At 41.5% G+C, this 22,738-nt stretch overlaps 4 protein-coding genes across 4 annotated transcripts in view; 3 read left to right on the plus strand and 1 right to left on the minus strand.

Annotated features, from left to right (window-relative positions):
- The first annotated feature begins 421 nt into the window (after nt 1-421).
- Nucleotides 422-5,115, plus strand: LOC109485581. The gene is made up of 4 exons (XM_019789265.1): nt 422-571; nt 1,377-1,757; nt 3,320-3,530; nt 3,947-5,115. Exons 2-4 carry the CDS (start codon nt 1,473-1,475, stop codon nt 4,282-4,284), a joined length of 834 nt encoding a protein of 277 aa, XP_019644824.1. The 5' UTR covers nt 422-571; nt 1,377-1,472; the 3' UTR covers nt 4,285-5,115.
- Nucleotides 5,116-5,164: 49 nt separating this feature from the next.
- On the minus strand, nt 5,165-7,447 carry LOC109485585 (general transcription factor 3C polypeptide 6-like). The gene is made up of 3 exons (XM_019789270.1): nt 7,211-7,447; nt 6,430-6,555; nt 5,165-5,867 (listed from the first exon to the last, which is right to left on the minus strand). The coding sequence occupies exons 1-3, from the start codon at nt 7,381-7,383 to the stop codon at nt 5,498-5,500; spliced, it is 669 nt and encodes a 222-aa protein (XP_019644829.1). The 5' UTR covers nt 7,384-7,447; the 3' UTR covers nt 5,165-5,497.
- A 108-nt stretch (nt 7,448-7,555) lies between these two features.
- Nucleotides 7,556-14,860, plus strand: LOC109485635 (coiled-coil domain-containing protein 83-like). Its single transcript, XM_019789326.1, has 11 exons — nt 7,556-7,655; nt 8,343-8,485; nt 8,996-9,080; nt 9,518-9,686; nt 10,063-10,208; nt 10,517-10,630; nt 10,967-11,035; nt 11,528-11,649; nt 12,464-12,612; nt 12,939-13,147; nt 13,548-14,860. Exons 2-11 carry the CDS (start codon nt 8,373-8,375, stop codon nt 13,728-13,730), a joined length of 1,359 nt encoding a protein of 452 aa, XP_019644885.1. The 5' UTR covers nt 7,556-7,655; nt 8,343-8,372; the 3' UTR covers nt 13,731-14,860.
- Nucleotides 14,861-15,580: 720 nt separating this feature from the next.
- LOC109485646 (beta,beta-carotene 9',10'-oxygenase-like) overlaps nt 15,581-22,738 on the plus strand; it is a 9,596-nt gene continuing 2,438 nt past the window's right edge. Inside the window, exons 1-7 of the mRNA XM_019789336.1 lie at nt 15,581-15,843; nt 18,697-18,830; nt 19,233-19,499; nt 20,217-20,373; nt 21,060-21,208; nt 21,417-21,540; nt 22,055-22,248. Coding sequence (XP_019644895.1) covers nt 15,765-15,843; nt 18,697-18,830; nt 19,233-19,499; nt 20,217-20,373; nt 21,060-21,208; nt 21,417-21,540; nt 22,055-22,248 — 1,104 coding nt within the window. The 5' untranslated portion in view covers nt 15,581-15,764. The remainder of the gene's footprint in view (nt 15,844-18,696; nt 18,831-19,232; nt 19,500-20,216; nt 20,374-21,059; nt 21,209-21,416; nt 21,541-22,054; nt 22,249-22,738) is intronic.

A 22,738-nucleotide genomic window follows, 5' to 3' on the forward strand; every position in this document is an offset into this window, starting at 1 on the left:
CCAACCAACCAGCCAGCCAGCCAGCCAGCCAGCCAGCCAACCAACCAACCAACCAACCAACCAACCAACCAACCAACCAACCAACCAACCAACCAACCAACCAACCAACCAATGCATAAATGAGTCAGAACCAAATAAACCAGCACAACGACTGAAATTTCATTGTACAAATTCTACACTGCGACAATTCTGAGTCATCAGACCATGTAACATTGTCCCTATTCTGTTTTTGTTGTGCAATAGTAGTACACATGTATTTTCAAACGGCTTTATGCCTACATTGAGAAAAATCAAGTGTTGTTAGACGTCTCGGCCTGATACAGCGACAGCTTTGGAGAATCAGGTTGACAACCTTTGACCTACCACCTAGGGTCATATAGAGGTCACCTTCCATGTGTGACGGGTATGTCATAATTTTCATGTTGCGCAACTTACATGCCGTGTTACAGTCTACACGAAAAACGCACGTGCAAACTGGCTCAAGCTGTGATTTTCTGATCTCCAAAACATCGTACGGAGAAGAGAACAGGGCTTTTCTGTTGTCACATATATTTTAAAAAGGTACCAAAAGGTAAGTGCTTGTTGACTCAAGGTTGGGGAGGGGGGTAGCAGTGGCGACTCGGTAATCCTTTTCGTAGAATAAATACCATGGAGGTAGAAACACATCTTTTAACTCCAAGATAATACAGGATATCCTGCAGGATAATACAGGATATCCTGTATTATAATACAAAAAAGATTACCGAGTCGCCACGGCTAGGGAGGTGTGTGTGTATTAATAATATTAGTATTATAGTTATCATGTTTACCATCTAGATCGACGCAGATTTGATTGGTTTGGTTGTAGTGGCAATGTTTTTTTTTTGTGTGCACTGTTAACGTAGTGTGCCATAGTCTGAATATATTATTTTTTGCAAAGGGAAAGCTTTAAGGTCAGTGATTTTGCAAAAAAGGAGATTTTTGACAGGTGGAAAAGTCTGTAAATTATGAAGTTATAACTTATAACTATAATAAGTAAACTTTTCTAGAAGCATTGAGAATATCTAGTGCCAACAAATCCAGGTTAAATTACAGTCAAATTCACTTACTACAATAGGACCTCTAGATATAAATAAAGATATATAAAATAAATATAGATAAAATCACTGACCTTAAAGCTTTCCCTAAATATAAAGTTAAACATTTACATGTACTACATTTTCAAGTGTGTTACTGTAACAGTTATGTACTAGTAGTAGACTTTGGACTTAAGACTTAACTTTGTATGTTGTGAAGCGAGCCATGCTGTTTGTTTTATTTGCTCCGCAAAGTCATAGTTTTCTGAGACTGACTGACAGTATCGTATACGGTGACTGTTCACTCTGAATGTTTTACAGGCAATTCAGGAAACTTTCACGGCAAAGCTACATTTGTACAAGATCCAAACTAAGCGTGACTTCCAGAGAACCCACTGAACAGTCACAACAACCACCATGTTCTCAACCCTTCTGGCGGCGGCCATTTTGTTCTTCACTGATGACCTTGCCGCAGCCAAGGTCGTTGTGGAGTCAGACATCCCCTGTAAGCCTTTCCACGAGATTTACGCGTCTGGGCGGGAGCTTTGCGAGAAAATGTGGGACGGTTCTTTCGTTTACGAGACGAATCGATCGCGAGCATACACCATGTGGTTCTTCGACAAGGACAATCCGAACGACGAGGTTACTCGGAACCTTGGACTGAGCCCACCCTCCGTATGTCACCTGAGATATCTGCATAAGGTAAATATCAGTACAGGCAGTACTGTATTATATCACAGTTTGTTTCGTTTTGTAAGCATGCAATTATCTGCACTTTCGCACCTCTGAATTATATAAGGTTAGTACTAGCTGTCTTCCATGCATCTAATTACTAGTACATGATTTGAGCTCTCGCGCAAATACTTAGTAGTCGCTGGTGTAGGAAATTATGCTGTTTGTGGCTAGACACAGAAAACTAGGTTGTGAGTGTGACACAAAGAAAAGAAAAGCTAATAAAGCATTTAGAATGCCACCTCTGGATTAATCCTGGAAAGATTGGTCCTGTTGTATGGAGGACACTGTGCCGTGTGTACAGAAACTAAAGAAAAGTTATATACCTTTGTGTAATGCATATGGTTTTTAATCTTTTTCCCCCATCAGGATACCCCAGGCCCAGAACCAGACACGTTTTCTGAATGCCACCCCTGAAAGGATTGGTCCTGTTGTACTGAGGACACCGTATCCAGTGTACAGAAACTAAAGAAAAGTTACAGAGCAGAGTTTAAATTAATGGTTTTTAACCCTCAACAGTACACCTTCCCTTACTGATTAATCTGTACACCTGGGGTCCGCGCGGACCCCAGAGCAGTATTTTGCTAATTTTTAGAAATTATCAACATGCTACCAGCTCAATTGTTTTGCAAACTGATGTGGGAACCTCTGTGTCCACATTACATACAAAAATCATACATTTTGAACTTTTTCTATTTTTTGGTGAAGAAAAGAAGACAAGAAGAAATACCCGATTTTTAAACCCATTTCAGACTGAAGGGGCTTTTGAGGCCCAACTTTGATCTCAGATAGCGGCTAAATGGCTTGCGCTAGAAGTATCAAATTTGGAGACCTTTCCTAAAATGTCTCTGGCAAAAAGTTCATATTAGTTTAATACTAGTAAGTTGATGTTTTTTTGTGTTGCCATGGCAACGGGTAGTTTTTTTGAAAATAGAAGTAATTTTGGTTTAAACATAAAAATTTTCTGAGTTTTATATAAAATTACACTTCTTTTCCAACATTAATAACATCTTACATAATTAAATATAAGTTAAATCATTTAATATACATAGAATATGCTAATTTGATGACGTCATTGGTCAAAATCCAATATGGCGGACTATATTATTAGCTCTGACGTCATATGACGTCATAATTACACCAAAGTTATTAAAATTTAATTCTATTACTACACCATTCTCTGAAAACTTAGTAGACATACGATGAATGCATAAAAACATATAAAAACGGAAATAAGGTAATGTATAAGAACGCCAGTGTATCCATTATGATCGAAAGCCGGCTGGGGTCCGCGCGGACCCCAAAAGAAAATCAGATATAATTTTTTTATAAATGGTAGAAACGGAGTTTTCTGCACTGTATTGAGAGACAACTTTGTGGGTGACAATTACCTAAAATTTCAGAAAAAAATCTTTAGAAACAAAAAAGATATTACAGAGTATATAGTGCTGGGGTCCGCGCGGACCCCAGGTGTACTGTTTAGGGTTAATGGTTAAATACTAGTAGCATTGACAACATATTCTTTCTTATAGGATACCCCAGGCCCAGAACCAGACACCTTTTCTGAATGCCACCCCTGGAAAGATCACTCCTGTTGCACAGAAGACACCGTGTCCAGTGTACAGAAGCTGAAAGAGAGTTACGGTCCTGAGTGGCACTGGGACAGGTGTGGCCCCCTCACCCCGGCCTGCGAACGGTTCTTTGTGCAGGAGGCATGTTTCTACGAGTGTGAGCCCAACGCTGGTAAGGAGACAGTTCTGGTGCGCTCAGACTTCATTAGGCTAATAGCAATGCAAGAAATATTCTGTCTGATAACATTAACTGCCCTTTCACTTACTCACTCACTATCCGGTTATTGTCTGTTGCTCCCCAACTTCTGAAGGTTAGACGTGCTTGCACAGCAATACTGCGGCTTGATGACAGCCCACCACTTGCCTCTGTCCTGTGGGTTGACATTATGTAGTTTTTTTAGCACATATTCATCATCTTGTGAAAAATGTCTGTTTCCAAAATCATATAGCCAGTTGCTTGAGTAACTGTATTTTTGCATACCTTTTTACCTAGATGTCTAACCTTCACCTATGTAGTAACTGTAATAACTGTATACAACATACAACTGTAATTTGTTTGTTTGTTTGTGTTTGTTTGTTTTCTGGCAGGTTTGTTCCGTAAGTACCCAGACAGCGACTACAACTCCTCAGACCCGAGCCACAACCGCTGGCAGATGTCAGGCATGCCGATCTGGTCTGACTTCTGTGATGCGTGGCATCGCGCCTGCCACAACGATAAATTCTGCGCCCACGACGACGGAAATTTCTTCTCCTGTGCAGCGAAATATCAAGAAACGGCCACAACCGGTCCCACCGAGGGTCTGACTGTGGGGATCGTGTTCGGCTGCTTGATTATCGTGGCTCTTATAGGGGTTCTTGGGTTCCTGGTTTATAGAGAAAGAACTGGTCAGCCTATGTTTAAACCACTAGAACAACAGGTGTCATAAACTATACTAATTTGTTAGTTTTCAATTTACAGAAAAGCTGATCTAATAAAAAAATAAATTGATATGGTCTAAAATATCTAAGATACGGTTGGCTAGTTATAAGGACTATATAAAATAAAAATGAGGAATTTTTATATCTAAGATATAGGTGGCTAGGGGAAATATCCAACATATAGTTGGCTAAATGGCAAAGTAACATGACATATGTTACTCAGGAATTTATGTTTTTTATAGAGGTGTCTTCAAATGACTCCTTTCAGTAAGGCAATAATCTCAACTATGTATAAACTTGGTTTTGATGATGTTTAGTATCAACTGTACTAACATGTAACAAATGTTGTCATCATTTTTTTTTACAAGTGAGATGTACTGTATATTTTGAAGGGACAAAAAAAATGAGAAAATTGGTTGACATATATTTAATATATTTTTTCCTTTAAAGGTAGCTGGACTGTTGTTTAAGTTGGATATGCAGTTTTTTTAAGTTTGCAACTTTGATAAAATTTTATAGTAGCGTTATATGCATTTTGTACTAGTTATTAAAGTATGTGTTGAACTGTTTTTTTTTTATTAGTTTCATACTTTATCTCTAATCATGTTTCTGTAGCCAAAAGAAATGCTAGGCTATGATGATATATTTTGACCTGGTCATCAGATCATGTGTGTGTAATGTCTTCATATCCCCACCAGAATGATAACACACAGCATTTGGGATACAATGTTATCTGGACTGTATTTTTATGTAATTATGATGATAGTGGCAACATATTTTAATGTAAAAGCCATGGACAGAAAATGCCTGTTATATATCTAGGGCACACTACTAGTCTTCCTGTGTTTACATTGTATGTGTGGACGTGCTTCCTCTGTGATATATCCAGATGCTTCTTACGTACCTCAAATACTATCTGTAACTGGAGCAAAATGATGAACAAAATGTATTCATGTATTATGGAGAAATATGGGTACTATTATGGCAATACAGCAGGAGAGTTTATCTGTAACTGTCAACAGTGTAACTGTCATAAAAGATAAAGCCAGAATGACATTGTCTGTAACTCTGCTTTATTCCAGTGTATATGGATTAAACCATGATTTATAAATACATGTACATAGCTTTGTTGTTTTTTTCTTCTGAAGTCTACCTCATCACACTCACAGTTAAGCAGGATTTTAGCAGGTTCATCTACTAAAAACTAAAATAATTCTGACACTATCTATCAGATAATGCTGTTTCTTTTTCTCTGTCTCCAGTTTCTGTTGCAGCCCTGTCCCCACCAAGTTGTGTTCTTTCACCTATTCTATCATCACTGTCCTCTACATGACTTTCTACTTGCTTTGATGTCTCTGTAATGTTTTCTACATCTTCTACCATCTCCACATCTCCAGTGCCTTGACTAGTCCTCTCAGTCCTGTTGGGTTCTTGTCTCCCCTCTGTTGTAGCCCCTTTGCTGGCTGCCTTGTCAGGTTTGACATGTAGTGTACAGGAGGAGGCTATCTTCAAGGCTCGTCTGTGATGCGGGGTGTCTTCACGTAGAAAAGACATGGAGTCTGTGTCATCATTTTTACTGGTCAGGAAAGACCTGGAGAGACAACATGTGAAAAGGAGGGGAGGTAAAAAAAAGGGCCACCTACTTTGGCTTCACACAGAAATTCTTTCTTCATCTGCTGAAAAGACGGAAGTGAATTGTGAACTATGACTTATGAAGTTATGTCACTTTGAATGAAAGAATTTTAAACTCAGGATTAATAGATGTGAGCACAACTTCAACATATTCCTAACCAAAAAATTAAGATTTGTGCTGCATGCATTTGTTCTCTAGAACGGGTATTCGGGGGCATTCACTAATTATAATATATAAGAAGAATTTGGTTCCGAGCAAGAGAGAGTTTTCCTACTCTCCAAACAGAGGTCTGGGTTTTGGCTTATTTCTAGTGTTTAGGCTATTTTATCAGGCTTTCCTTATTGCCCTGTTTTTTTTTTATTATGCTAACCCCAAAAAAGCCTAAAAACATGCCAGCAATAAGCCAAAACCCAAACCCCTGCTTGGAGAGGGCCCCACTGCTTAGCCACTGAGAGGGCCACTCTGGCTAAAGAAAACAGAATAAACAAAGTATTAAAAAAAGAGTGATTTTTTTCCCTACCGTGTCATGGTGAGTTTCTTGGCGGTGTGGCACATGTAGGTCTGCTGGTCCTCCTCCTCCTGACTCCCCTCCTCAAACATCACACAGGTCCCCACAGCATCCTCATAGGAGCCTGTGAAGATGTACCTGAGGAGGAAGATGACATTAACATCTTACCTTGAAAGTTCATCTGTGTTGGTAGCTAAGTCATTATGAAACAAGTTTGAACTGTAATTTCTAACACAAGAAATTGGACTCACCCAAATTTTCGACTGTACAACTCCAGTCTTTCTCAAGGAATGAGCAATCCACCGCTTCCGTGACATCGTGCAGATAACACACGTGACACGTGACATGGCCATCTACATCAGGGCATTTCAACCATCCCTCAACAGAGACGGGGGGCGCCACAGACTTTCTGCAACCTATGATCCACTGCTCACGGAGTCACATGTATTATCTGCGTGACGTCACAGAAGCGGTGGATTGCTCATTCCTTGACAAAGACTGGAGATGTACAGTCAAAATTCTGGTAAGTCCAATTTTATGTATTGGATATTACAGTTAAAACTTGCTTCATACATTAACATCTTGTTTCTACAAAATTATGTAGAAAAGTGAAAGTTCTTCTGAAATATGTTCCTTGAAGTTAAATGTTGTCATTGTACTCAGACTGTAACTGTGTCAAATTATACATGTCATAGATCTAAGTGAATACATTATCTATCATCTAATAGATCTATTGACAACATATCAATGTTATTGAATCGATACTGATCGATACCCGCTATCCCGCTCCTACCTGTCTATCTGTAGTACCGGCTGTTCACTGTCGATGCCCACAAACTTGCACTGTCCGGACCCGGTCCTTAAAAACTCCGTATCCATGATTCCTGTCAGCTCCACAAGCACCAGGGACTCATCCTCGATTTCCTCGTACTCTTCTTCTCCTGCCTCGTCCTGTTTTTGTGCCATTATCGTCCTTTTCGCGCCCTTTTTTTGCTTGGAAAAATGTTTTTTTTACCGTCTCCCGCGCTAGCACATGTAGGTCATAGGTCAAATATTCAGTACCCCGAATATCCTACCGTAAGCCAATGGCTGCTCAGATTTGGAACAACCAATGAGAAGAGAGAAAGAAAACATTTTGACCAATCCAAAGCCAGGAAGTCGGAGCATGTTGGATTACATTACCAAGATGGCGCCGGCGGGCAGCGTTCTTGGATACCGGACACAACATTGATTTTGAGGTAAAATTTTGTCATTTTCCCCACAATATTATGTGACATTAAGTTACGGAACTGTTAATAACATTGTTAGGAGTCGTTTGTTTGTAATAACAAGGTAAAGAATGTCCTGTGGATTGAGTTAGACTGTCCGACAGGACCAAAACAGAGTTGTGCAACCAGTGTTTATGACATAATATCTACCCCCCCCCTTATTTGGAGATTCCATACTGGGCAATAGTTAAGAAAATATCGATAAAACTACTGATTTGAGTATTTGCGTACTTTCATAATGATATTCCAGTTAATGATGGTAATGATATTTGATCAGGTATGTTGGATGTATATTTTGTTTTCATGTAATTTGAGTCTTGACTGTAGACTCTACTTATAGTCATACATGTGTTAAAGATTAAGTAATATCAAGGAGTTTTAATAGATTTAATCTATTTAAACCTCGTTGGTGATATCCCAAGATGTCAATGATATGATATTGACATAAAATTGCCTAATAACTCAACAGTGTTTTTATTCATGAAAAAATAGAAGTTTTTCCTTGCTGCATCGAAATATGTCATTAATATTTCGGGCAAAAATAAAAAGTTGGTTCGGGCAAGTGGAAATGACCATGTACTAGGGCAAGTGGATTTTTGAAAACTTGTTAAACATCCAACCCTGGATAATTGTAATTTTTCCATCCCTAACATCCAGACCAGGCTGCTGAAAAACTGAAGATCAGAGATGGGGAAGAAGAAGAAGGGAGGAGGAAAGAAGGGGAAGAAGGGAAAGAAGAAGTCAGGAAAGGGAGGAGGAGAAGAGAACATGACACTTCGAGAGGCCATCCTGGCATTCCAGTAAGAATTATTGTCATTGGTGTATTTGATATATGTTAAGTATGTTAAGAGGTCGCGTGGCATAACAGCGGAGCATTCAGCTCAGAACCAAGAGGTTCCGGGTTTGAATCCTGCCAAGTCACCGATCTTGTGCCCTTGGAAAAGGTTTTACACGACTTTCTCATCATTTTGCTCTGGTGAAAATGAGTATGCCAGAATGATTATTTTCATGATCATGGGTACCAAAGGAGAACCAAGAAAAACAACCTATATGTTTGTGTGTTTGTAGTGTGTACTTGATGTCTTCATCATTAAAGATTGTTGTTGAATTCACACGCTAATGATGATAAAGCCTTGGATAAAAAATTACAAATGTATAAATGTGTTTCCGGTGGCCCGACTGAATCAAGCAAAAACTGCTGACACCAGCCTTGCTTTGTTTCATGGAGTTATCTCCTTATAACTCCATGTTTGTTTGTTGATCACTGCCAAGGGACATAAAGTTTACTATTTTAAACTGTCCTGTTACAGGATTGAGGTGAAAAACAAGGCTGTGGAAGAGTTTGTAGCAGAAATCAACGGTCTGGAGGACAAAAACAGACGCCACAAAGAAAGGGTGAGTGTCGAGAGACTTCAGATGGTTCAATACTGAACCAGTACTTCTGATGTATACAATGTAATTACATGCAATATTACAAGGGGAATTTGGAAAAGCGTAAAAGATACCTCATCAGCCTCCATCTGTCTCGGTAGATGATGGGCCCGGAACCTTCTTTGGTGGCTGAACAAGCAGGTCTTTGAGTGACAGGCTAAGAACCCAACACACGTTAAAGAACCCACCACTGTGACTTATCGAAAAGAGTAGGGGACCTCCCGGTGTGTGTGTGGTTCAAACCTTACAGTCCTATGGCCACACCTGGGGTCGTATTGAGATCACCTGAGTTAGCACCGAATGGCAGCTGCTCCAGACCCTTGCGATTAACTTAAGCCCCAATAATTGTAAGGAGTGTAGCCAGCCCACCAAATAACAAAAAAATAACCTTTTTCCCCCAGAATAACCGTCTTAAGGATGAGCAGGCCCTGCACATCCGCACCCTCCTTAAGCAGGCTAAGGAGAGAGATAAGGAGCTGGAGCAGGAGACGGTGGTCGGCAGGGAGAAGGTGGACTCTACCATGAAGGACAAGTGGAAGGCCATCAGGAACGAGGACAAGTCTGTGGAAGGTGGGATAATTCTTTATTCTTTAGTTCAGGCATCCATACTATGAGTAGTAGTACAGACAGACCCAGAGTGAGACATTGTGGAAGAATTTCTTGCAGATGATAACATTGGATTTGAGAACAGATTTTTGGATGATGTTATTTGAGGAGTTATACAGACGGGATATGAAAGAATAACATTGTTTGCACCATGAGTGAGAAAGGTGTCTGTCCTTTTTGGTAAACAAACATTGCACTGGCACTGCAAAATCTGGGTAATGACATTATAGTGCACAAACAGTTGTCGTAGGCAATTTTACACTTTGGTGCAACTCTAGTGCTAGCGAGTCCCATAACTGTGAGGCAAAAAGTTGAGAGTCTCCTTACTGTTTGTCCTCAGACCTTAAGACAGAGATAGAGGAGAGAGAGAAGGAGTTAGCAGACCAGACGAAGGTAGTTGAGTACTGGAGGAAGTACCGGGACGAGGGACAACATGAACACGCCAAACAGATCAGACTGCTGGAGCAGGAGCTACAGGACATGCAGGTAACAATAATCAATCAATCAATCAATCAATCAATCAATCGATCAGTCAATCAATTGATCAATCAATCAATCAACAAACTACTGGAGCAAGAGCTACAGCAGAACATGCAGGTATCATAAATAAATTAATAAATTGATATATCAAATGATCAATCAACGATTTTTTGTCCTAAAGTGCCCAATCTACATGTGCATGCTCCTCTTCCTAGAGGTCTAGTGGATATTGTTGGGTTTCACAATAGTGCTGATATTTGGCTTGGTATATGTACATGTATCTGTATGTACATGTACTGTTGTTTTGTCTCCAGGTGAATTTTGATGAGATGGCGAGTCACCTCCAGCGGTCCTTAGACCTGGCCAAAGAGAAGATCTCCAACTACATGGACCTGACCTTACAGCAGCAGAGGGAGAATGCCTCCGAGGTGAGACAGTCTGGATATGTCCAGGGAGCTACAGAGACTGCTCTGTTGTAAAAAATGTTTGTGGGAGATCAACATGTGGTGTTGTGTGGCATGATGGTAGAGTGCTCGACTCGTAACCAAGAGGTCCCGGGTTCGAGTCATGCTTGACATTCCTGGATATAGTCAGATACAGGATTTTCTCACAGACAACTGTTTTCATTGCTGACTTTTTGCTTTGAAATGTCTGAGATTCTAGGAAAGAAATCAGTGTGTCCTTCTGTAAAAGATACTAATTGTTCTTTCTTTGAATATTTCTGTAAGAGGTCTTGACTATATGACATTTGTGTATCCTTGCAGAGAGCCATGACCCACCTGGACAAACACAGTGCTCAGGAGGTCAAGGATAATGACTGGCTGAAGCATGAGGTAGGTTTCTTTTAGTAGTAATGATGATGATTGATGATCATTGGCAGTAGTTTGTGGTCTAAGCATTTGTGTCCATGTCAGAGTCCCCTCAGTTTGTAGGATGATGATGTTGCAAGTGGCTGCTCAAGCCTAGAGCAGTGTGGAATTCGAATAATTGGTGACACTTTGTACAGGACAAGGTGAGTGGTGAAGGAATGTAGTCTCCACCTTTGCAGGCTGAATAGATAGTAGAAATTGGCCTAAAAAGAGGATTTAATTGGCCAGAGGAGTTGGCCAGTCAGAGAGGGTTCATTTACCGGCAACTTCTCTGGCCAATTATATCCCCTTTTTAGGCCGATTCTACTTGTATTTATTAAGCCTGCAAAGGAGTCGTGTGGAGACTAAAGTAAAGGAATGATAGACTGTAGGTTTTGTAGGCTTAATAGAATCAAATTTCTGTGACTAACAGATCTTGCAGATTGCCCATAATGATTTCGATACCTTTACTTCCAGGCTGAGCTCCACAGAGAGGAGGTGCGAACCCTGCGGAAGTTTGTGGAAGTTCTGGAGAAGGAAAACCTGACCATTCTCAGTCAGCTGTTCGAGTGCAGGATAGAGGACCTGAAAATATCCAGGTGGGTTGGAAACAGTCAAGTAGTCAATAGTTTGTACTTATAAACCTGCTTTTCTGACAAGTCTCCATCTGGCTACCCTACCTACCACTCCACCGCATGTCAGCTACTGCTGAGGCGGGCCATCATTGATTTCCATCTTCCTCTATCTTGTGCTGCTCGTTGCGCCCCCTCCCATTCGCAACCCATCACTGCAAGGTCTCTTTCCACTGTTCTTCTCCACGTCATACTTTACGCGCCCCTCTTCCTTTTTCCTTGTGGACACCACGTTAACACCACTTTTGGCAGTCTTTGCCTTGGCATTCTAGATACGTGGCCTAGCCACCTCAGCCTTGCTCTTTGTACTAGCTTAGAGAGCTTTGGCTGACCTGTCCGACGCCTGATCTCGTCATTGCTAGTGTGTTGTTGCCACCTGACTTTCAATATGGCCCGAAGCCATCTCTGATTCGCAACGTCCAACCGTTTTTCCTGATTGGAGGTCATTTGCTACATCTGGCTACATCACACCAAACGACTTGTTACACCTAACCTTTGAACATCTACAATGTTAACTGTAAGCATTGTTTAAAGCTATCTAGTGATGATACCCCTACTGTACTTGGTGGCAGTGAGTTTCACTCCATGACAGTTCTAGGAAGAAAACAAAGACTTAAAGTGTTTAAAGTTCAAACTTTTGATCCAACACAAAAAAGTTCTCTCACCTAGAGCTTTCAACCAGTCACTCTGGTCTTCCTCAGACTACATTTTGTACAAGCGGTTGAATGCCTCAATACTTCTAAAATAATGAAACTGTTCTTACCAATTGTTTGTCGTGTAGGAACTTCTACCTGACCCAGTTCAGTGACAGCGATGCGTTAGACGACCAGACAGGGATGCTGGAGATGGACCTGGCACAGCTGGCCATCGGGAAAACTCCTGTGGACAAACTCAGGCCAGACTACGGCAGTGAGTCAACCAGCTCCGCAGGTTAGGAAAAAATACTATAATTATAATAATAATAACTGTTATTAACTATGAACTGGAATCATTGTTAAGCCATATCAATGTACCTTACCGGATTATCCAGAGGCAACATAATAAGCCAAGTCAGTTTATGTTTGTCATTTTACAGTCCAATCCATTGTCATTTGTCTCTTTGCTATGTCTCTTAAATAGTTTAGTATGTGAGACTCTAGTCTGATGTTGTGACTCAGATACAGCTTCTCTCTTTCTCTCTCTATTGTAGTTCATTTTCTTGAGCAGTGATGTCTGACTAATTTTATTGTCTCCTTTGATTCTGTGTCATTACCCAGGCTCAGACAGAAGGTCCCGACCACGTAGTGCTGTAGTCAGGGCTGTGGAGGAGAGAGTGTTCGCTATCAAGGCTCGAGGAGAGGAGGGGGAGTCTGACTCATCTGAGGAAGAGGAGGAGGAAGGGGAGGAGGTCTTCGCTGAACACACAGACGGGAGGGACATGGACGTCTTAGACAACTACCTGTTCTTTGAGGAGGAGGATTTTGAGGTACTTGAAGTTAATTGCTTTTCCTGATTTAAAGCCTTTGTTGCCTTCTATAGATTCTTTAATGTCTACCCATATACAACATGTATAGAAATACTGTTTTTGGATTGTGTGTTTGGCCGTGTATGTGCAAGTGTGTGTTTGTCTGTTATTCTATGTATGTAGATGTACACATGTGTGTATGTAATGTGTGTGTGAGTGTGTGTGTGCATGTGTGTCTTTCTCTGTGTATGTGTGTGTGTTTGTGTGTGTGTTTTTGAAGTTTACAATCTACACAACTGAGTGTTGCCATATATCCTCAGTCCTGCTAATTTTTTTCTGTTAGACTGCAAGGGTCCCCCAACCAGTATGGGTAAGGGGGCGAAGCCTGCCATCTCTGATTGCCATGTTATTTCTCCTGCAGGACTACCTACAGCTTGGTCCTTTGGAACTGAAGCTGCTGAATGTGACAGGCACTAAGAAACCCCTGCACCGGCCAGCTAAGCCCAGCCAGGAGGACATAGCATCCGGGCTGACCGCCACGCCGGCTAGTCAGAAACGCTGGCCGGTCACACAGGAGATGATGCAAACTGTTCTGTCTGAATAAACGTGTCGGTAGTAACAAACCTTTGGTACACCCAAGGACGTTGTTTTAGCTCCTTGGTACACCCTACATGTAAGGAATGTCTTTTATTGTTAGGGTTACATAGAGGTTGTCATGAAGGCTATTCTAGAATGAAAGAACACTTGTTGTACATGTTAGTCTTTAAAATTGATCTCAACTTGGATTCTTAATATGAGTCACCCTTCTTAAAAGGTTCATTATGGCCATTGAGTGAGTTAAGCAAGTACAAAATTGTAAATAGAAACACTATTCTGTACACCTCTTAGCTGTAATAAAAAAAAGATCAGACAGCTATGTCTTTTATTCTTGTTCAGATTTAAAGGTAGGAATTTCTGGTTGTGAATATTGAAGTAAAAGTTGTAAATGCCCTATAGTATCAAAACACAGAGAATTACTTCACACATATAGAAGCCTTACAAAACTTATGTATATAGTAGATTACTGTATGACATTGTATATTTTATCAGTCACACTTCATTTGTAAATCACAGATTTCAGTATGTTTTTTTCAGGTGAAGGTTTTGTGGAAACTAGGAAAGCCATTGTCATTAAAGCTTACACTTAAACATTTCACATTTGCCATCTTCTCCATGTATTTCTTGTTGGATCTGATCTTATCTAGCCATTTTGATATTTTTCATCTTTTAAGTTTGATTCTGCTCCTCACTTTCTAATACTGTACAACTATATGCAAGTACTAGAGATACATTTACAGCATGTACTGTATACTAGTATGTAGAAGTTATCAGGTTCAGTACCATTGATACCTCATAGGTGGCGCTGCTATACCGTAAACACCATCGGTTTTCTGCAAGCTATCTGGCCAATAAACGATACTTTTGAGGGGATACGACGTAGACAGAACAAACCGTATGGCATGTGACGTTTACCACAGAAGTATCTATTCTTTCTGGACATGTCCCGACCCACAACCAGCCCTAGTCATTCTGCAAAGCTCACACACAAAGCTTCCATTGTTTGCTGAGTACCAGCACGTGTACATTGTTTCTTAAGTAGCGTCCTTGTACTTTCACCTGCACATGTTTACATGCACGTGTACCACAGTTCGTTGTCCCTAAGCGCCTCTGTGCTTTCACCTGCACATGATTAAAAGCACAGCTACCTCCATAGTTCATTGTTCTTCAGCCTCCTTGTACTTTCATCTGCACGTGATGACAGGACGCAAAACAAAATCTAAAATCGACCAAATTTTATTATCAGACAAATCTCGATAACGTCGTAGGTTGACGTCAAGCCCTTAAGAACAATGTAGAAATGTCAGAGCGCAAATAGTTTTCATGTATATAATTTGTGCATTTCTGATTCTTCTGCATATTTTTAAACAATCGTAATGTACAAAAATGCGTTTTAGTGGTACATGTATTCCTACGATTCATTTAGTTGGTTTTTAGTACTATAGTACTATTGCTTTATCCACTATATACAATATATACAAGATCTACAATCCGTGCATTTTATTTCTTCTACTTGTAATATTTTCTCACTATCGCTTGCTAGCACCCCAATGATTCTATTGTAACAGTTGTGTTTCTATGATAGGCTCTACGTACCAAATATGTGTTTCTGACTTTGTAACATTTCATTTTGTTGGTTTTTAGTAGTGTACTTCTGTATCCAGACAACCTCCATACGTACACATGTGCATTAACCTGTACATAATGACCACTGACTGACGTAGTGAGGTGTAACATGATACACCACCGACCCCGACCTTTTACACCAGCCGACCAATCAGCGCGCTTCGCGGGGATGACGTCACACCCTTTATTAAATTTCGCCGGTTCCTTTCTCTTGCTGTGGCGCTTCTGACGTGGAAAAAGAAAGATGTCTACTGCATTGCACGAAAACAGTTCTACCGGTAAAACACCAGAGTTCTAAACGCTGCCATCCTACTATACAGACTGGTACGGTTCTGTCTTGACCTCTGCGACTGGGATTTGCCCTTGAACTATCGCGTCTTGTCCTTAAAGAAGCTCCAAACCTTAAGAAGCAAGCATGACCGCCCCCCTTGGTAGCGCTAGGATGTTTTATTCCGTGGACGAATTTCCAGAACCGGTCCCGACTACAATCAAAGGTACGTGTATTTTAACGCTTCGATCTGTATTTTTAGCCACGGATGTTTTCGTTATAGAATGCAGCAGGGTTTTTGTTGCCGCTATATTAAAATATGGAAGCGGAGGGTTGGGTTACAATCGAAGCCTAGACGGTCGTCTGCCAAGGTCAATGAGTTCAAACCGCAGAATAGACAACAAACATTCTACCAGTTTTATTTTGTGCTTTGACAAATTCTGCTGCGTTTCACTAGTAAGGGATATTTTCATTCCGTATTGTCTGTATTTTTATGTAAATATTTGCCGGTAACGCACACGCCAGCTGTTTAATGCAGGAGTCGGTATAATGTTAGCCTCCATAGCATGCCAAAAACTGGGGGTCTTCAGGGTCTTTGAGAGCTTTTATGTGCTATTTTCTGATTGCATATAAACAACATAGCCGGCCTGGTTGAATTACCCCCGTTTTTGGAGAACTGGCATGGGCTAATCAGAAAACAGCCGAAGACCACCAAACACCCAGTTCTATAAGCCTGCTACGGAGGCTAGTATAATGTCACGTAGGCACTGATCGACCTTTTGTGTTTGACGGAAATATGGCAGCCTGCCAAAAGTCTGTCCTACATGTGGGGCGAAGGACGGGTAACTTTGCCTCAAATGGGTTAGAGTTGGGGATCAGGCACGGCTCTGGATAGTCTCCGGGTATCCAAGAACGTCTTGATTTGCCCCAAGCACGGTTCTGGATACGCGTGGACTATCCAAAACCGTGCCTGAGCATGGTTCTCGATAAAGCACGGTTCTGGATACAACTGGATACAAGCAAATGTTGTGAGAGGAACTTATATTTTTTTTTTCGTAAGAAATGCTACCCTTCTGTTGTCCAGATATGTCTTGTTGGAGACTAACATTTGCTGAACACTTCTTTCAAAGCTACTAGACCGAAACCGCGCTTTCAAAACAAACACTTGCATTTGCGCCCCTCTATTCGGGTCAGTGACATGAAATCGTTACTATTGTATTTCAATATTTGGCTATGGGGAAACCTGCTTGAGAATATGTTGTATTATGTATAGAATTCGAAAGGTTTGAATATATCCTTCTTACTCCTACCTTTTGTTACAATTGCAAAGATAGACAAGATTTGACGATGAAAAACATTGTATTATTTTCATATTTTTCTTCGATTTGCTTCGTTCTAATATGGAAACGAAGCGGTCCCTCGTTTCGTAAAACAGGTTTTTCACGGTATAATTTTGTCATTTTGTGTTACAGTACTATCTACCGAATGATTAAATATTCAAATTTCTAAGCGTACGCCCCAGAGAACAGCATACTAGTACGCGCCAATTCTCCCTATAGGGCCCCTGTCCTTATGGGGTAATGGCCGTATTGTATATCATAGCGCGTAGTGAGTTCGTGTGAGATATCAGTTTCTCGGTGAGAGCCGGGTTATTTAAGGACATTGTGACTAAAAAATAATCTCATACTAGCAGATCCCTCTCGGTGGCAAAAAAGACAGTGTCAAATTGGCCAGGCAGTATCCATTAGCCAGAGAAGGTCGCCGGCCACCGACGGGGTCAGGAACAAAAAAAACAAAAAAAAACGACCATATATAAAAATGTAACGTTAACGATCATTCCTCCACAACCTCTGCTCGGGAAGTAACTAAAAGAGTGTCCTAAAAATCTTGGGGTAGATTTATTCGGGCATTGCTGCATTTGTATCATTTTCCGACTAGAATTATCGTCGTCAACATAACAATAACGTTTTAATGGCGTCCTATCTGTCTTTTATATTAAAAAAAGAGAGAGATATTCGTATGCTAACGTCTTCATTCATAGAAGCAGCTGGTATTTCCCAGAGGACCCCTCGCTCGCGTTTTCTCCAACGAATATTCATACGGAGACACAGTCGCTGGGTACATTCAGGGGTTTATGTGCTGTAAACGCACCTGCGTAGCCGCAGGTCATTCTCGGTTCAGTGGCCTCCGGGCCGCAATATGGCGTCATGCTAAAATCTACAAGCAGATGTCTGGTGGGTCGCTATGGTGCCATGTAATAGCCTCCAAGCAGAAATTTAGGGGCTGTAAAGACATTTTACAGATATCAAATTCAAAATTGGCCAGACAGTATCCATTTGCCAGACAGTATTCATTTGCCTGGCGTAAAAAAAAAGATATACCACAGTCAGTACAAAAGAAAGAATAAAAAAGCCCGATAAAAAACATGAAAACACGTCAAAACTAAGTCCAATGCTAAACCCTTTGCTTGTAGACTAAACTTGCAAGGCAGTAGCACTTCAAGTACCTTAGTAACCAAAACGTGCTTTTGTGGAGAGGGGCAATATTGTAGTGCACTTTGAACCAGGCAGGACAATGGCCTTGTCGGATGTTTACCAACTGTCTGGGCGCTCAGGTCAGCTACCTCCGGAGCTCGTGATACGAATCAGAGAGCGGCCATGCATCATGATTGATAAATTTCCTAACGATTTATTGATTAATCGGTTAAATCTTCGATTGTAAAAAAAATCTGTTGATATTACCAAGGTCGATCTTGCCCTGACTGAGCGGGTCTCTAATGTTATAGATATCAGAGTTATCAAGAATTGAGGTGTTCAAAAACTCGTATTTTCCAACAACTATCGCAGAGTGGATCTCATTGCCACCAAGCATAGTTGGGGCATCATCATTATGTAACAAGTCGTTCGGTGTGATATAGCTAGCTGCCGCCGCGCCGCGTGCCTGCGAAGCTGGTGTGTTACGCCGAGGGGCGGTTATACCGGCTGTACAGATACAGATATTTACTTATTGATTGATTGATTGATTGATCGATTTATTAATCGATTTATTGATCGATTTATTGATATAAATATATCCCCAGGATCTATCCCGCCCTGGCTGGCCGGATCCCTGATGCGGACCGGGCCGGGAAAGTTCGAGGTGGGGAAAGAAGCGTACCGGTACTGGTTCGACGGGCTGGCGATCGTGCACAAGTTCAACATCAAGGACGGCAAGGTGAGTGGATGGTTCTACAACAATTTAGACAAAAAAACAAGGAAAGAAATGAGAAGAGAAACAAGAAGCTAGTACAGAAGCAAGCAAAGGTTAGCAGTAAAATTAACAACAACAAAAAAACAGCAAAGAAATAAGAAAAATCAAATTATTTCCGACGACGAAAGGTAAGAAGTAACTTCACAGAATTTGAGATGATATGAAAGGAAATTTAAAAACTAATTTATGACGAAGCGGTGACAAGACAATAGGTGCAAAAATGATTATAGAAAACAATAAAATAAACCATGTCTTTTTATACAGACTTTGTTAAAATGAATTAATCAAACCTGACATCGTTTGATACGAGTTTCTTGTGATGAGACGTCATCATAAATTATTTGCACTTTTCTCCTTAACCGCTAGGTGACGTACCAAAGCCGCTTCCTGGAGACCGAGGCCTACCGGGAGGCGATGAAAGCCCAGCGGATCGTCCTGTCGGAGTACGGCACCATGGCCTACCCCGACCCGTGCAAGAACATATTCGCGCGCTTCTTCTCTTACTTCTTCCCGCCAGACATGAGCGATAACGACCTGGTGAACACGTTTCCGATGTCGGACGAGTTTTTCTGCGTGAATGAGACCTACAGATGGACCAAGCTCGATCCCAGGACACTCGACACTCTAGGACAGGTAAGCATGTTTACCTCCATGTTTTTGCTCCGTTTCTTCTTCTTCTTCTTCCGTTCTAAACAAATAAGGTAAAAGAGGTAAATGCGTGAACGAGACCTACAGATGGACCAAGCTCGATCCCAGGACACTCGACACTCTAGGACAGGTGAGCGTGTTTACCTCCGTGTTTTTGCTCCGTTTCTTCTTCTTCTTCCGTTCTAAACAAATAAGGTAAAAGAGGTAAATGCGTGAACGAGACCTACAGATGGACCAAGCTCGATCCCAGGACACTCGACACTCTAGGACAGGTAAGCATGTCTACGTTGGTGAAGGTTAGACATCCAGGTAATAAGATACGCTCCCCCCAAAACAAAAAACAAAAAAACAGTTACTCAAGCAACTAGATATGATTTTGGGAACGATCAGACGTTTCAGGTAGTATCCACTACCTTTCGTCAGCGACACTGTCATTTTTGCATCGTGTTTCCTGCTCTGTTTCTTCTTCTTTCGTTCCAAACACATAAGGCAAATGACCTGGACCAGCCGATTGTCACTATGGTAATTGGAACTATATATATATATATATAGCCACCTTTGTGGACCTTCAAAATATTTCACAATATTGCCATCGTATATTAACTTTCGTCTCATATGTATGCTTTGATCTATTGCAAAAGGTTTTGTGTACGGTCCTACCTGTTCTTAGTCTTCTGCATACTCTGCTATTTCCCTTCTCAGATCGACTTGACCAAATACATCGCAGTGAACGCGCTGACGGCACACCCCCACCACGAGCCGGATGGTACAGTCTACAACATGGGCTCGTCCTACAGCTACAGGGAGGGGTGTCAGTACAACATCGTCAGGTTCGACCCTGTGGACAGAAAAAAGTGCGGTAGGCAAAAGACATTTTTTCCTATTCCAACATGTATCACAAGACATGGTGACGGCATACTCAAGTTTATTTCAACTTATTTTTATACCGCCACCAACGCAGAGGACGAATACAGGACAGGGCAATACTTATTTTCACTTAAGTGAGGAAACTCGTGTAAAGTGCCTTTCCCAATGGCACAAGATCGGTGGCATGTCAGGACTCGAACCCGGGACCTCTTGGTTCCGAGTCGAGCACGCCAATTAATAGCAAGCGACCCGACCTATAACGTTGAAACACGTCTTTTCTTCCCAGGTCCTTTTTAGATATTAGTAATGATGCTAGTGATGATAATGATAATTAAGAGACTAGAAAATCGCGAAGAATGGGAAAATACGACAACTTATAACGTTGAAATACGTCTTCTCCTAACGTCCTGGTGGCGTCGGTGGTGCAATGGTTAGAGCGTTGAACTAGGAGCCGTGTTGGTCCCGGGTTCGATTCTCACTATGCCCCAATGTCCCCTACGACTTTAGATTACACTATCCTCCTTTCCCTGACGGTGGAGTGACGCCCACCGAGCCTCTTTCGCTAATCTGTTAAAATATACGTACATATGTGTGCCAAAAACATACTACGGATTTGGTGCGCCAATGTGACAACATCTACACATTTGCCACCAAGTTAAGAGCCGTAATTTTTTTTAGGTCCCGAGGCTACAGTCCTGGAGAACGCATCTATCGTCTGCAGCATTCCCGCCAGTTTCAGCCTGAGCGCCTCCTACTACCACAGCTTCGGCATGACGCAGAACTACTTCGTCTTCATAGAACAGCCGCTCTACATGAACATACCCAAGGTATGTATAAAGTTAAAACTTTTGGTCCAACAGAAAAAGTTCTCTCACCTAGAGCTTTCGACCAGTCACTCTGGTCTTCCTCAGTAGACTGACCCAGTGAGACTTGTCACGTGGCTTCTCTGATAGTCCAACTGGTCTCCCCGAAGGTGCTCATGACGCGGGATGCTTTGATTGGTTAGATTTAAATTTTCAGCTTCCTTCTCCGCAGATCCTATTGGCCAGAATCCAGGACGTGGGCGTGACGGAGTGTTTTGATTGGCACACGGAGATTCCGTGTCGGTTCGTGGTGGTGCGGCGCGAGGACGGGGAAATCGTCTCAACAAAATACCTAGGTACGAGACCTTAATGTTCTTAATGTTAAGATCTTACAGCAAGCCAAATAAACTGAACAAAATACTCCGGTACGAGACCCATAAACCAGAAAAAACCCATAGGATTATGAACTCGCAACTACATGTAACGTTATGCTCAATTTTACTTTTTGATACCGTAGCAAGTTGTGCAAAGAAGTACTTTATACTTGCCGTGAAAAACGTCATTTCCCACAACAAAATGAATTCTTGATATTTGAAAGTTCAGTTTAATTCAATCAACTGGCATGTACACAGAAATTGCAACAGGAAATTTGTTGAAAGTTACAAAGATACATATAATATAAAACGCAATTAAAGAACGAACGAAAAGCTCTCGACGTTAATAATACGATTAAAATCGTAAAATTGAAATCTAACTAACAATTAGTTCTCTCTAGTTTGCATGACTCAAAATCCTTTCCAGTCAGTTTCATACCCTTACTTAGCGATCACTACTTTTTATATCTGATCGGTTTGATTTCCTGTCCTGCAGCCGACTCGTTCTTCAGTTTCCACCACATCAACACGTACGAGGAGGACGGCCATCTTGTCCTTGACCTCTGCTGCTTCGAGGACGCGCGGATCGTCAAGCTGCTGTACCTGTCGCACCTGCGCAGACCGGACGACGAGAAGTCCTTCCCAGAGCCGCAGTGTCGACGGTACTGTCTGCCCTTACACCTGGGACAGGTAGGTGTGTGTGTGTGTGTGTGTGTGTGTGTGTGAGTGTGAGCGTGTGTGTGTGTGTGTGTGTGTCCGTCTGTCTGTCTGTGACCCGACTAACCTAGGACAGTCCTTCCCCGAACCGCAGTGTAGACGGTACTGTCTGCCGCTCAACCTGGGACAGGTGAATGAATGAGAGAGAGAGAGAGAGAGAGAAAGAGAGAGAGAGTGTGTGTGTGTGTGTGTGTGTGTGTGTGTGTGTGCTTGTGTGCGTGTGTGTGTGTCTGTGTGTGTGTGTGTGTGTGTGTGTGTGTCTGTCTGTGTGTATTGTCTGTGTGTATATGTGTCTGTGTGAGCGTTCCTTGCATACTAGCCACACAGTAAAAAAAAGGGACAATTAACTCTTAGATTACGCATATGTTTTCTCGTATGCATTATATTACAATTGTTCCCTGGTCCCCAGATATGAAAAGGTGATATTATGTAACACCAAGTAACACATAGTTTTGTGACCACC

The sequence above is a fragment of the Branchiostoma belcheri genome, unplaced genomic scaffold (assembly GCF_001625305.1).
Source record: "Branchiostoma belcheri isolate BF01 breed outbred unplaced genomic scaffold, Haploidv18h27 scaffold77, whole genome shotgun sequence".
In the NCBI taxonomy this organism is placed as follows: domain Eukaryota; kingdom Metazoa; phylum Chordata; class Leptocardii; order Amphioxiformes; family Branchiostomatidae; genus Branchiostoma; species Branchiostoma belcheri.